This window comes from Pocillopora verrucosa, chromosome 14 (genome assembly GCF_036669915.1).
Source record: "Pocillopora verrucosa isolate sample1 chromosome 14, ASM3666991v2, whole genome shotgun sequence".
NCBI lineage: Eukaryota > Metazoa > Cnidaria > Anthozoa > Scleractinia > Pocilloporidae > Pocillopora > Pocillopora verrucosa.
This window is the reverse complement of record NC_089325.1, coordinates 6,332,404-6,347,792: the sequence shown is the minus strand read 5'-3', so window position 1 is coordinate 6,347,792 and position 15,389 is coordinate 6,332,404. Positions and strand designations below refer to the sequence as shown.

The window sequence follows — 15,389 nt, the reverse complement described above, 5'->3', positions numbered from 1 at the left end:
TACACGTTTTCTTTTAAATTAGTTACGAAAATTTGGCGTCAGATCAAGAAAACAACTTCTACCCGACAAGTGTTAGCATGCTCATTATGCAGGCAGACACTCCAGTGGACTGGGTAAACGCTAATGCTAAGTAAACATTCCTGGGAACGAGCATCTTGGCGCCAAGTTCCCGCCAACTTGCTGCTGTGATTCAACATGGCGGACGAAGCTCGCTCTCCGGCCAAAAAGCGAAGGAAAACCGAGAAGAGAATCTTAGATCGGGACAAGAAGATTGAAGAACAAGAGCAGTCGGCTAAGGCAACAAGTAAAATGATTTATTATAGCAATGCCTAAATTATTTGTTTCGAGATCAAGTATTATGGAAATGAAATGCTCGAAGTATAAAAGTTACAAGTCAGGCTTAATTAAATTGCAGTTAATAGAATTTAAATTGAAGTCTGATGTTTTTAATTTTTCGAAACTTTCCACCATCTTTAAAAGTTATCCTTCAAATTTATACTCTTTCAAATCTTTCCGAGAGAAAGAAATCTAATCAAACTCGATGCAATTGCAGCTGTTTATACGATACTGTTAAGTAGGTGACATTTAGCAAGCGCCCTGCGAAAGGTAATCAGCTTGAAAATTTTATTTCCACAATTTACATCGGTGAGTGACCTCATCAACCTTATTCTAAAGCGTTAGGATTAGATCTTAACTGACGAGATGAAGCTTTATTTTTTTTTCCAGACAAAGAGGAGACAAACGTCTCAGATGTCAAAGACAAACTGAGAGAAGCACTCAAAGTTGACCTTCCTCAAGACTTCTTTGATTTTTGGGAGTTTTGCAAGACCATCAAAAGCGATAATCCATGTGGTAAGTTTAAAATTTGTTAACTCTTATGCTTAAGATTTTAGCATACTTTCTCCTTAATTAGGGCTATATACTTTTCTGTCTGTTAGTTCAGAGAATTTGTTGCCAGCCAGATAATTTTCTTCATCCTCCTGATCTCTTATTAGAGAATATGTTGAATTTTTTAGAGAGAAATTGGAACTTTGATTACATGAAGGAGTGAAGAGGTTTTCTACAATCAGCTGTCAAAAATTAATTCTTCCCGCTTATCATTTTGTTCTTAATGACAGAAAATGAACACCACACTTAGGGTGGATCAATTTGCAGAATCCACCAACAGGACTCTAGATATTTATTTTGTTCTCTTCATCTGTAGGGGCATTAAGTGATTCTCTTGGCTTAAAGCTGGTTGGTCCATATGATATATTATCTGGATCATTTGATGACATCAGTGAGTCAGACATCACATCATATCACCTCCATTGGAGATATTACTATGATCCACCAGAATTCTTAACTGTCCTAAAAGGGGATGATAAAACAGGATATCATGTGGGTTATTACAGGTAAGATTTGTGAACAAAATTATCAACAAGAACATTTAAATGAGCAATGCTGTAAAGTTTTGTGTCTTTATTACTGAGCCAGGAAATAAACTTTTACAAGAAATAAATATTCAAATGTTGATATTCTGTAGTACAGAACAGGAGAAACACAATTTATAGAGGATAGTAAAGATTGGCTACCTTAAATTAACTCAGATTAAAATTGGCAAATGTGAATCATTTACAATATACCACTTTGTTGTGAGTTTGAACACTGTTCTTGTGCAGGCCTGTAAGAGCACAACAGAATGGAAACAGAACATTAAATTATTAATAGCTATATTGATAACAGAACAGTCAGGTCAAAGGCCTATATTCCTTCAGAATACAATGCACTAAGTGTTGTAACTGAGTAAATATATATGGGTCAATGCCTCTAGTAATTAAAACATAAGACAAAAGAGTTTGACAAGGGAAAAGAGACTTGGTGTTAGTGCCTTGATGAAAAATTTACCATTGCCAGACATATTTTAATCAATTAATTTCCTTTTGTATCAGTTATACAGTCATTGACCATAACCAGCTCTTGTTGTTTCTCAGAGATGACCCTAAGAGTCCTCCTGTGTTTGTAGCCTCTAACCAGGCTGAGAAGACTTGTGAGTTCACAGTGCTAGGAGAAAACCTTTTCGCTGCAGTCAGGTAAATAAAATTAACTGTTGGCTAAGGAGATGGTCACCTCCTCAACAGTTGTTTTCAGTTAAATTATTGCCCTCCCACCCCTAGACACTTTCCAGTCCAGGAAGCACATAATAGCACTCAAGTTTAGGATTAATTTTAATACACAAGGATTAATTTCAATACTCTTATTATATTAACTGCCATCTGACAATGCCTGTCTATTCTTCTCTGACATTGTGTTGTAGCAAGTTTCTTAGCGATTTTATGAAGATGTCCAGTGCTAAATCCAAACAAAAGTCACTGAAAGCTCTACAAGCTTCATTGACAGTGCAAGCAAAAAAGTTGAAATACAGCATTGAGATAGTAACACCTGCAATCAAAGCTAGGAACAAGAGGGTTGTTAGCAAGACTTTTCATAAAGCTGGGATTGTAGTCCCTGTGGATGCAAATGATGTTGGATATCGCCCTCTTACTGTGACTGATGGTGAGTTCTGGTGACCATTGCTTTGATCTAAGGAGTAACCCCATTCAAAACTTTCCATATGTAGTACACACTGAAATGTGCCTTTAATGATTCAGTGACTTTATGTAGCAACCTATGTGGGTTCAGATTAGTGGTTGGATTCTCAGGTCTTTGCTTATTTGATTTTCAGGCCAAAGCCAAAATTGCTTAAACCTGGTAACAATTTTCCCTCACTTTGCAATTGTCCTTAATTCTTGGCAAACAGGTGAACTGAAAAAAATTCTCAAGCGTATCACGGAAGGTAAAACTGAAAGAGAGAAAGAGCAAGGTTCGGAAGATCTCCAAGAAATCATGACTCTGGTACAGTTTGCGAATGACGAATGTGATTATGGCATGGGACTCGAGCTGGGACTAGACCTGTTCTGTTTTGGAAGCGAACGTTTTCACAACACCATCTTACAGCTGTTGCCTCTTGGGTACAGATTACTTGGCAGAGACGAGTTTGCGGAGATAGCAGAGATTCATGTCAAGAACCGAAACAGGACTTCACTAACCCAACTTCCATCCTGATTGAATGAACTTTCATGTTTATCACGTTTCACGCATCTCACGCATTCTATTATGGAGTTCAGATGACAGCGAAAGAAACCTCGTTGCAACCATTTTAGTCATGTCTAGCATCTTAGATATAATCGCAAAACAGGCTCCGAAATATTTTTTTTAACTTTCGCGCCAAGTGGCGATTAAATAGCTTTGTCTCAATCGATCGAATGGAACAATTTTGTTGCCAAAATGAATTCATAAACAGCTGAAAGCACAGAAAGAAATTTTGCCATAAACTTCGCGGGAGTTGGATACTTGCAGCGCGTGTAAAGGACTGGGACCTAATAGCCGGTTAGAGCATGCGCATTCCGCACATTTTAATGCCATTAAAACGGCGGCCAGTCGTGAATGATGAGAGGATATACGCCTTTGACAGAAATTAATTGCTATTGTGTCAGAGATACCATAATGAGCTAATCTTTGTAACGGTACCCCGTATGAGGAGCTTAAAGCGGCGTCATTCAGGCTTATGTAGACGGAATGTTTGTGAAGATAAAGTAGAACTTTGGAAGACCGCGAGAAAAAGATAAATGCTTAAAACAAAGTAATGAATTTTTATGTGGTTGTGCGGTGATTTTCTCAAGTCTTGCCGCAAAAGTGTATGAATCTACAACAGTGTACCACGTCGATACATTTCAAGTTATGAATCAACCTGAGGACATGGTTTAATAAAGCCATAATCTCTTCAAATCCAAGAGAGGATTTTCGTCCAAAACCTTCGACTCTTAATTGAATTGTTAAGTTTGAGTTCCATAATACGATTTTCCTTATTTGCACGCGGATTGAAATAGCAGTCAAGGCGTGCCTAACAGTCCTTAAAACCTCCTGTATTTCGGAAAATCTATTTGTTTAGGTTTTTGTTTGTTTTTGTGCCCACTGGGGAAACGCCACCGGGATTTTTAACGGTTATTTAAACAACATAGTCACTGATGATGTTGGCGAAAATTTCAACTGAATTAGCTGGAAAAAAAAAAAAAAAAAAAAAAAAAAAAAAAACCATTGGCTTGAGGAGGACTAATGATTTTGAAAGTGGGCCGAAAATTTGCATGAATTTTCAACCCCAGTTTTACGACAACCATCTCTTTGTCACTAGTTCGGTCATTTTAATCCTTCACTTGATGTTTACGAGTCACTTTTTTTAACATTGGCAAGCCAAAGTGAACTCCAGGAATGAAAAAAGGGAAGGTTTAAACATGAAACAGGACCTTGATATCCGGTTGCGTTTTTCCGTCAAAACCACTCTACATTTCCCCACGCCCTTGACACATCGTTAAATCTAGTTGAACTGTGTTTGTTTTACATATTTCACACCCTTGGAACTTCGATAAGCTGTCTTTGTTGTTATTGTTTTTTTCTTTGTCAAATCAAAATGTCTTTCATCCGCTATTTCTTATTACAAAGAAGTTTTCATGCCATTGTTCCACTTCAAAATTACCCCGTTTTTCCATCTCGGATGACCATCCCACATCAGTTACTAAGAGGTGTCGCCTGTGACATCATATATCACTTTGTAACTCGACGGTTAAAAAAATTGTTTGATAGTGGTGTCTAAGTGAGTAAACGGAAATGCCTCCTAATATTGTTGACTCGTGATATCCGGATGCAGGTTGAGTTTGATAATTTTTTCGTGTAATAAACTTTGACGCAAGTTTGGGTGTAGCTACCGAATAATTGATATTTAATTATCCACCTTCCTCTCTAAGCGTCATTATTTAGCCAGGTCAGACTTCAAGATTCTTCGGAATGGACTATTAGAAAATTTGCTTTTCTAATTCAGTTTCTCGTTAAGTGGCCGGGGTAAAGTTGCATTTCTTTCACATGGAAAGAAAATCGATGAATTTTACATAAATATCCTCAGAATATAAAAATCCCTTTATATCAAACCCTTTCATCCCCAACTCTGATCACCAACTGCTTTCTCTTTTATGCAATGACTATAATTCACGTGATTACCAAGAGAATGTAGTTTTAATCAGTTGAAAAAAGTTTAAGGTGCAATCTCTTCAATGATTTAAAGTAATTTCTTATAGATCGGGTGTAAAAAAAAAGGAATGCTGTTATAAGCTTTCGTTTTTTTTTTCTTACAAAGTTTGTTTATTATTTCAATCGCAAGTGGACATTTTTTTTTCAAAGTAAATTGAATAAGACTTCACCGACAGATAGGTTGAAGGACAGACTGAGCAGGCACAAGAAGACCACCATGCATATCATAAAAATATCACTATGGAATACTATACTGCAAAACGGACTTCAGTCTTTAACTCGGAACCAAACTGAATGTCTTCCAAAGAATTTAACACATGTTTCATTGAGGTCAAATTTTGAACATGGAGGTTAATATTTCCCACTGAAAGGATCTAGTGATAAGATTTAAAATAGTGTTTTATTTCTTTCTTGTAAACCTCTTTAACAACTGACTTTAAAAAGAGGAACTGAACTGAACTGAAACTCACAATGAAATAATAAGGTATAAATGATGACTGTTGATTTTACACCGGCCGAATGGATGAAAATTAAATTTGAGGTTTGAGGAGGCTGCATTGCGAAATACAAAATGAAACACCTTTCGTTAAATAGCTAGAACGAAAAATATTCAGCCACTTTGAAAAAGGTAGGTTCCAAGACTAGAATACTTTAAAATGCATGGGAGGTATCTGTCGAGGTCTATCGTACCGAAATAAATTGAAACCATTTGCACATACTGAACCCTTAATTTAATAAGGGAAAGTCAAAATTTCTTATGTGATACAAATCAGACGTATAGCAACTGATCATGAAGAACTAATGACTTAGTATTCTTGAAAGTATATCCCACTGTGCGTTTGAATGAATCTCTCAGCTATTAAGCGTAGCTGTGGCCCGCTTCGTGGTATAAACAACATCTCTCTCTCTGCCGGAAAGGAAATCCGGCTGACGTGTTAAGTTGATTGTTTCTTAACAAGTTGGACGCAAAATATCGACAACACTTCAGAGGTTAATTGTACAAAATTCAAGGCAGAAACAAATTTAAGCAGGAGTATCCTGTACCTATCGATTGTAGACACGCGTGGTGAAATTTTGAGGGAAATTTAGTAAGTTTCGTAATATTGTTGTCTGGTGAAATATTTACATGTGTTGGCGAATTTGTTTTGTCCTACAAAAATGACTGCAAACTTTTCAGTATACAACATCAAAATGTACAGTGTATATATAGGCAAATGCAACATCAACATCAAAAATTTCCAACCATTAAAAAAGATGTGCGTGGACATGTTACTAAGTCAATCATCCACCATGCTGTACAATCTTCGGATTTCATTGGGGCTTGTCTTTGTGCTTTCAAACGTGGTCTCGTTCTTTTTCATTTTCATTCTTCGGTTTTGGAACCATATCTTGATGTGTTTTTCCGAGAGACTTAAAGACTTGGCCAGCTCTATTCTTCGCGCACGGGTTATGTATCGGCTAAATAGAAACTCTTTTTCCAACTCGACTTGCTGTCTTGTTGTGTACGCTGTTCTAGCTCGGGAGCGCACCGTGGCGGACGACCAAGATTCCCTTCCCCGACCTTTTGGTCTCTCTTCTGACGAAAATAACACAAAGATTTATGGTACTGTGTTAGTCTGGTGAATATGCCGCATCTAACCGGTATGACGTTTGGAAATGAACGATTCAGAAACAGCATTTCAAACTCTAAAAGCGTTTTCGAGTCTTCGTTTAAGTGTTCTTTGACCGAAGAAGATTACTGAACTTAAGTGCTATAAAGAATTAAATTTGCCTGACTAAGCTTATCCGTTCTGTTAAATGTTTGACGGATCGTAAATCAAAATGGATTAAAATACCATTTTTTACTAAAAAAGTGCTTATTGCATTTAATTAACGGCTGGCATCTGTTCGCCGTCGGACCCAGCCTAAATTACTCGGGACAATGGCACTTAAAGTAAAATTCTAACCAAAATTGTTCACGCACAAACGCACCGAGGAGCCTGAACGTTAAAATTAAACAGCTCTTGCTCAGACACTGTGCTTTGATGGCACAATTTTTCGAATCATTTCCTAATTAAATTAAAAACTACGTTAGGTTTCCAACATACAATCTTTCGGCCATTTTGTGCTCTATCGTGATCTGCAATGATCTACAGTATACTACGAGCTCAGAGCAAATATTTGGTTGAGTAATCCTCAGCTTTTACTTTCCTGGCTAGAAGATCAAGTCACAACGATCTACTATAAAAGTAAATTAGCTATTCTACGGTTAATTTGATGCACAATCACAAAAACAGCGTAACTATGGATTAGCGAAGAGATCAGGGAATTGAAATAATGACACGGAAGGATTTTGTGGTCAGCCTGAGTTGTTTCCAGAGCTTGTGCTAACAAGCTAATTTCTGTATGAGATCAAACGTGTTACTGAAGCCCTTAGGTTGAAACCTCACCTCGAACATGAGTGCGCGATTGACGCACATAAATCATTCCACAGAACATAGTCAGTGCAAAGTCACAGCTTCATGAATAGAGTTGGAATGTTTGCGATCTCCTTCGTCGCATGCGGGAAATTGGAACTTCATCAATAACTGAGTTTACAACCTGGTTTGTCACTGGTTTCGAAGTAATATAGTCTTGATAAATCAAACCATTTCATTGATCAAATTTAGTTGTTTTTCTCAAATGTGAAGTCTTCTCTGTGAATACACGGTCACTCCCAGACAGACTTGAATGACAAGTACAGAAATCGAGAAGGGGTTCTCGCTGATAGGACTGAAGTCAGAGCTCCAATTAGATTCCTTTTTTAGTTGTTTTACTTTGTCAACAAAATTTAATGACATTAGGAATTGAACGTTTAGCAAAATCGCTTAATGAAGTTTAAGTAAATAAAATTGTGCATGTGAACACGACGAAAAGATTCAAACACAGCGGAACTTCTGTAGAGTACTCACTCAACGATCTCAAAGAGCTCAATTTGGCTTTCTTGGATGCCCTTATTCGAAGAACGCAGAGAACGTTCCTATCTTCTTGGGCGGCCTTTTAGTAATTACATTTTCAATAAATCGATTGTCAGCTGAGTAATGGTTAGTCCTGTTTTCTTTACAAAACATCTCTCTCAAGCTGAGGAGAAATCACCCAACTGAGTCACCGAGGAAGAAGTATTTACGTCGAAAAGACGTTCAATGCGTCATTTTAAGACCTTCGGCAAATGTTCAACGCGCGAAATTCCTACACCGGCGTCACGAGTTTTAGTTATACCTTCGCGGATAAGAAGTACGGTAAGCGGCTAAAGGCGTCAAAAACAATATTTCCGATCATTCTTATACCATGAAAACTTCAATGTAAGCTTGGTTGTCTTCTTTGACAAGATGATTCACATCACATTTTTGACGACAAGAGCAAAGGGCAATTCACGTAATTGTGAGATTCTTAAAAGTGCGAAGTTGAGCCTTGGGTGTAAATATAGCGTTAATTTGCGTGTGAAAAGTCAGCCGCTGGCTTATTTTTAAGTGAATGATAAGACGTGGGGGAAATATAAAAAACCCACCTGTAAAGGTAGTGAAACACTGGAGAGCATCTTCTCCGCAGGACGTCCGGCCTCTGTTTGGGTAGACCCTTGCACCAAAGGGTGGTAACGCTGAATTCAAGTCTTGTACTAAAGACTGAGAAACTGTTGGGAAGCCATTGCAGATCTCTGGAAGGAGAGGAATGTTCCAGTCCAACGGTACTTGCTCGGGAGCTTGTGTTTGGCGGTAGCGAAAGCATGGTGTAACATGATAAGCTCCAGTGTTGTTGGTTTGCGCACTATTGTACGGCTGAAGTTGTGCTCTACTCCTTCCTGGCGCATGCTGCGAGTTCATCGGATAAGTGAATTCGAGACCGCTGCTGTTGAATCGATCCACGGTTTTTGTCATGTTGCATGTACTGTTCATGTCAAGGTTGACAATGTCTTCTTGAAGTGAAGTACGCCAAGTTTTTATTTGATTTCGTGAGCTCCATGGTCACGTGTCACACATTGTTATCCAATTACCTGAATCGCCTCAGACGTTAGAAATAATGATGTGATAATATTCTGTCAAGAGTCTCTAGAAATTCCGATGGTAATAGAAGAAAACTCTAAAATAAACGTTCTTCCCGACTGAACCACCTAAGGCATTTGCTCAGTCTCAAAACATTCCCTATAACTTCATGTCATCAAGCTCTCATGAATCCTTCTTTTTTTTCCGGCTAAGGACGATAATCGCTGTGATTTGTTTACCGGTGCAAGAGGATAAAAAAAGTTCATTAATTTTGGAATAACACCCACTTATGATATATCAGAGCATTTGTTTTATTTAACAGCAAGAGTGCAGTTTAGTTAAGGAGACTTGTGCTAGCCTGAGGGAAACATTGCAAAAAAAAGAAGCAAAGTGACACTGGTCGCAAATTTTTGCGCCGCGCTACAAAGACCAGAAAATCTATAACGAAATCGTCTGACACAAGTTGATCTTTAAATTTTATAAATTTAGAAGAACAATTTTTCATTTATGGACATTTTTTCAGTGTGGCGTCGAGCGTAACTCATCAAAACTCATTAATTATACCTTTTGACAGTTAATGCAGGAATCGGTTACAAATTAGAAGTTCATTGTATTTCGACACATGTGAGGTCTGTTACAATATTATCTTGCGCTCTTATGCCATATTCTTAGGATCTCAGTCCACCATCAATTGTGTTTTAAACACCAAAGACATGTAAGCTCCGTTAATCGGTCGCCAAAAAGTCTTCTAAAGACGCGCGAACGGCATTGATTTCTTGTTTATAAAGTGGAAAAAGTCGCTTAGAATTTGAATGTAATTCCTGTGTTTCCTGTTTGGCTACAAAGAATTCAAGGACTTAGTTTGTTTTGGCTTTTTATGTATTTTAAAACGACAGGTCGATTAAAATGAAACTAGAGACTACAAACAAACAAATTTTTGTCACAAGACCCAACAGGTATGATTTTCCTGCAAACATAGCAAAAAAATTAGTCAAGAATTCTTTGGTAGTTCTATTTGAAACTTTAAGTTAAAAAAAGGACCGAACTAATTTTCGGCATGTTAACGGAAGGAAACACCTTAGTTACTAAAAGAACAATTCTGTCGATTCTTTATGGATCTCGTGATACGAACCATCTACTTCCCCTTTCCACAGAAACAATCACATTCGAGCAAGTTACAAACTCTCACTCTCTTCAAATAGTTAGTGTATTCTTCACTGAAAAATCAAGTCCAAATTTTAGATGTTGGTCGTTTGCCATTCGGGTCAATAAGTATCGTTTTAAGCCACCGTCTTTCTTGTCAAGCTTATTCTCCTCAATTTGGTTTTTCCATTGAAACTTAACTAATATTTGTCTCTTTACAATATTAAAGGTGTTTTGTACATCGCGGGAAAACGACATTCCACAAACTAATCTTGATTCGCTCTGTTCCCACAGAAAACACATGCGAGAAGATCGCGAGTGCTGTAGGTTTATTTTGAAAACTAGCGTACAACTCCAAAACTTTTACATATGCTTGCAGCCGTTTTCGATTTCTGATGACGTTACACTCAAGATTTTTAGAGTTAATATATGCATGCAAGTAGCGATAAGCAAAAGCTACCCATCGATTATCATTTTGCTGCGAGCGAGCGGACAAAATGTTTGGCTTAAAATCGGTCAAAATCATTTACCTTGTGGAACGTTCTCTGGTGTACTTTGATCCTTTGTTCTGGGATAATAACATGAATCTGACCCCTTGCAAATGAAATTTCAAACTAACTGTGGGACGTAAGGTTTGCAAGCAGGGAGTCTCACTTGCGGCACTAGCACCTGGATATTACCCAAGCTTAGCTGAGGTATGTCCAGTCACGTGACATGACAAAACCAACCATCACGACAACTCACTTAGATTCCAGGTGGACGTCGAGAAAAAAAAAGGGCATGGGTTCTAACCTTGGCTTTAACTCCTTCTTTGAAAACGAACCGGCAGTTATTTTTTTTTTACATTTGACACTTAAATCAAAGAAATACGTACATGCCAAAATATGTGAGTGGTTAGTCGGGCTCAGAGAGCTTCTTATTACAAGGTTCTCACAAACTACATAGTATATATTGTGTGTAATCACAAAATACTTAGGAAATTTGATGGTAAAATAACGCAACAAGACAACAACGAAAGATAGTACGAATGAAGACTTGGTAAAAATTTGGAGATAATGCGGAATATTGTTAAGATTTCTTCATAAAAATGGACTGTTTGTGATACTGTTTTCAGTTTCGGTAGACTTCAGAACATTTAGCCACAGCCGCCATAGCTTGGTTTTTCCTTGGGATCAGCCAACGAATGCTAGACGCGAGGGGTAAAAAATTCAAAGCAACTGAAAGTACTACCCAACCAAACATATATATTTATGACAATATAAGGGATAAATTTGCCAGAATTCATTCATGTCACATTTCGGCCTGTACCTATTTTTGTAATCGACGAAACCATTTCATGCCAATAAAAATCTTGTCCTACAAAGTAGCGAAAAGATTTCGATTTTAACATAGCCTGAATCTTCAAATGAATATGTATGTTGGCATTCAACCACTATTTAAAAAATAATCATAATTGTTCACGTGGCTTTCAAAACCATAACCAAGGAACAGAGTGCCTGAAGAAGGATGGATGAGCATATTTACAAAAAAAATGAAGGCAGCTTCGTCTGTCACCCTTCTACAAATGTCTTCAAACGCAGTAGAGCGTCACGGTTTAACGATGAGATCCAAACGTTCCCTCCAGTTCCTTTGGAAAAGTCGATGCAAGGGGTTGCACGGGGTTTCTGAGTTGTCACGCAATGGAGACAACACGGAGCCCTCAATTAAATAGCGCGCCGTTGTTTAGAGCTTCTACTTTCTGTGTCAGTAATATTTCTATCCCTTCCCCCCCCCCCCCCCCGCCTCGTATGAACGCAAGTAGCAAATAAATTAAGTGTGAATTTGTATTTTATTGACGGAGCTAACAAATGGATCTGATTTCGCCTACGTTTCTTTTGAACTTCTGGAGGAGCAAAATCCGGGGCTACAAGACGTAACCATTATAACGACATACATATTTTTTTACGTGGCTACACTGTAGTTTTGGCAAATGAACTTGCTAGTCTAATAGTCAGTAATTTGAATCTGGTAAGTCTTAGCGGAGATGTCCCTAACATCGTTCCTTGAGCGTTTGTAAGCCTTGTAGGCGTTTCCATCATGAGAACCTCGAGAATACGGTTACTGTTTCCGCTGGATAAAACCATAGTTTATGAAACCACTGTCTTTTGCTAGTTTTGCAGATTTTGGAGTGCAAGTTCCAGCTTTTTAATATGTATTACGAACCGCGGAATGGGCCCGAAATTGTATATTGCGAGAACACCCTCTCTTTTTAGCCGATCTTCCCACATTCCTACGTATTGTAGTGAGTTGTTTGTTATTCCTGCATGCATTAAAATAGCATTGATAAACAGATACTCACCACAACACGCAGGAATGTAGACAAATCTGCTAGGGTTATTGGGTGTGGTCGTGATACAAAAATTTTGGGCCCATTCTCGGGTTCGCTAACCTTCGTAGTAGTTTCGGCTGCAGAATATGGAACCTTTATTCACACTTGGGTAAATCTCCCTAACTGTGTCTTGCAAAGAGGACATAAATGGATCACATCCTTAAATGATTTGATAAAGAAAGGTATTAAACAGCAGCCAAAATGACAGCCAAAGGCACATAACAAACCTGCTAGTGCCCAGGTCGCGCTACTTACACGGTATTCAGTGTATGTCAAGACCCGGATCCCACATGAAGTGCAACAAGTCGAGCCAGGGACATCTTTAAAGCTTTCATACCTTACTTGTGGTTGAACATCAAAGATCTTTCGACCTTCTTTCTTGGTAAATGTTGTTTCCTGAACAAGTTGAAGGGTAACACTGCTTTTGCTGCTTTCGCTTAAACTTGTTGCCGACTCTGAGGGCAGACAAGTTATTTCGGGAGTAACACAAAAGGCCTGTGGAACTCGGAAGTTATTTGGAAAACTTTCCATCGGGTTTTCGTGCTCCATTGACAAATATGTCTCGTTTGAAAAACTAGTGCCAACTCCAAATGACTCCAATAAGGCGGAAATACTCGATTCAGAACAATCAGCGAATCTACCAGCCGGGCGCAGGTTCATGTTAAATATTTCTACTGCCTTAGGTCCTGCAAAATAAAAATAATACCTGACATCAATTTGCAGTTGACCTTTTCATTTAATGACAATATAGGGCCACGCTCAACCAGGATGCTTTGCAGGGGAAGTGGCCATTCTCAGCTGTTTTCTGTATTTCAGAAAAGGAAAGCCAAAAAGAATACTAAGGGGGGAGAGGAAGAGAAAAATTGTAATTTGAAATTTAAAAACGAAAGGGATTTTCTACATGAGTTGCCCAAAGAGAGGAACACGTACGAAATTTCAATTACATGTGAAATACAGAAAGGTAAACTGAATAAAAACAGGCAGCAGTCTCACGATAGCTGGGACAATGAAAATAATAATTGGAACATTAATGATCGTAAGAAAAACAAATAAAAGTAATACTACTGATGCTATAAGATATCATTGTGCATATGTAGAGTTCTGTTGTTTCGTCTTAAACAAAAAAGGCGTTATTTGGTGAGGTTTGACAAACATATCCGGCATATGAGACTGCCGATTTTAATTTAGAGGACTGATCGGAGTAGTCTTGTATTGGGTTTTTGATCGCTGACAGTTTTTGGAATAAAAAGCAGGATGGAGATATCTGAAAACGTTATAGCTCGGTGTTGCAGGGTTGTGGACCGATATACGGCCCTCTTTTTTAAAATGCTAACTTCAGTACGCATTAAGCATCTGAATGTGTCACCATGTAGCCTCTTGATAGTTGTTTACAGCATATAAACATATCTTGTATTAAAAGGACTTTAAGTAGTAAGGCCATTCAGAACTAACTTAATGTCTCAGATATCACGTATAGAGCTTTATGCTTTAAATGAAGACAACTGGGAAGGTTTGTCGGGTAACAGAATTTTCAAACGGGGTAATTTAAGTTAAAGAAGATGTTTCAACGAATATTCGACTCACCGGCGCTTCAAATGTTTTCATAAGCGTTTTTTTCTGCAAAACACCTTCACCGTTGCAATAATTTTTTAAAATTCACGCATTTATTAGAAAAATCATCCAATCTTTGATTTTGTGTTCACGTCAAGTTCTTGCTCCAAATAACGAGATATTCTTGAAAACCAGCTTTACCTCAGTAAAATGCTTAATTAAGTAATTTTCGAGCCGCGGGAAGGAAGAAATAATGAATAAATTCGTTTTTTTTTTTAAGTAGAATAACAGTTTTGCTATCACCGCCTTTAAGTTCATTAATTTTTAAGGCCCTTCATTATATTGTTTCGAAAGACTAAACATATTTTGAGCAAAACGCCTCTCCTAAATGTTAATCGAATTTAAGAAAATCGCTCTTCAACTTGGGACTAAAATTCGCTTTCAAAAGATAATTACAGTTGACCTTGAATTTGGGAGAAAATTTTAACTAATACTCATCTCACTTCGCATATAAAGCGAAAAGTTACTTACCTCGAGTTGAAAATGAGTCAATTCCTCCTATTTAGTATAGATTCTTTTTTTTTAAATGAAAATCAGTCGACAGTCCTTCGAGACAGTGCTTGAAAATTTCTTGTCTACAGCATTGCCCACTTAATTCTTTAATTTTGTCATTTCCCTCTGTGTTCGCCGCCTATGCAAATTTGTATTCGCATTTTAGCAATTATCCTCACCGTGTTTATTCTTTCATCTTTTTTTTTATATACTTGAAGGGTTAAGATCTTTTGTCAAGTTCGCCACTGATATCAAAAGATTCTGAATGACATTAAGTGAAAATTTAATCTCCAATTTACTTGACCGCTCAGGGCTTGAGAAAGAACTGGTTTGTTTTACATTTTACTATGAAAATTTTTGTTTCTTGAAATTGAAATTCTGATCATTTACTTACCTGATCACCACAGGGCCTGAGAAAGAAACTGTTTGAAGTTATCTCCCGCAAAGGACACACTGCGCACAATTTTCATCATACACTTTTCAAAATATGTTGCTAAAATATACTAGGAGGGTATAACATGATGTTAAGGTGACGTCATAGGTTACGTTAAGTTGCCAAGCAACCTAAGATGATCGCAGCTTTCACCGAGATGAGGCTAAATGTACCATGTAGTGGCCTTTTGGTTGACGAAGTTCATAAACTATAAATTTGTGCCAGGGTGGACGTTTGAATTGGA

General features: G+C 37.7%; 3 protein-coding genes across 4 annotated transcripts; 1 reads left to right on the top strand and 2 right to left on the bottom strand.

Annotated features, from left to right (window-relative positions):
- The first annotated feature begins 168 nt into the window (after positions 1-168).
- On the top strand, positions 169-3,812 carry LOC131794838 (histone PARylation factor 1). Its single transcript, XM_059112403.2, has 6 exons — positions 169-304; positions 727-852; positions 1,205-1,394; positions 1,974-2,072; positions 2,297-2,535; positions 2,780-3,812. Exons 1-6 carry the CDS (start codon positions 196-198, stop codon positions 3,082-3,084), a joined length of 1,068 nt encoding a protein of 355 aa, XP_058968386.2. The 5' UTR covers positions 169-195; the 3' UTR covers positions 3,085-3,812.
- Positions 3,813-5,816: 2,004 nt separating this feature from the next.
- LOC131794868 (homeobox protein Hox-B3) lies at positions 5,817-9,015 on the bottom strand. 2 transcript variants are annotated; one of them, XM_059112436.2, is made up of 2 exons: positions 8,627-9,015; positions 5,817-6,676 (listed from the first exon to the last, which is right to left on the bottom strand). In XM_059112436.2, the coding sequence occupies exons 1-2, from the start codon at positions 9,009-9,011 to the stop codon at positions 6,378-6,380; spliced, it is 684 nt and encodes a 227-aa protein (XP_058968419.1). In that variant the 5' UTR covers positions 9,012-9,015; the 3' UTR covers positions 5,817-6,377. The 2 variants fall into 2 exon arrangements, with proteins under 2 accessions (XP_058968419.1, XP_058968420.1); XM_059112437.2 differs by having other exon boundaries at positions 5,817-6,673.
- Positions 9,016-12,185: 3,170 nt separating this feature from the next.
- LOC131794916 (uncharacterized) lies at positions 12,186-15,182 on the bottom strand. Its single transcript, XM_059112482.2, has 2 exons — positions 15,107-15,182; positions 12,186-13,295 (listed from the first exon to the last, which is right to left on the bottom strand). The coding sequence occupies exon 2, from the start codon at positions 13,267-13,269 to the stop codon at positions 12,709-12,711; it is 561 nt and encodes a 186-aa protein (XP_058968465.1). The 5' UTR covers positions 13,270-13,295; positions 15,107-15,182; the 3' UTR covers positions 12,186-12,708.
- Positions 15,183-15,389: the final 207 nt, after the last annotated feature.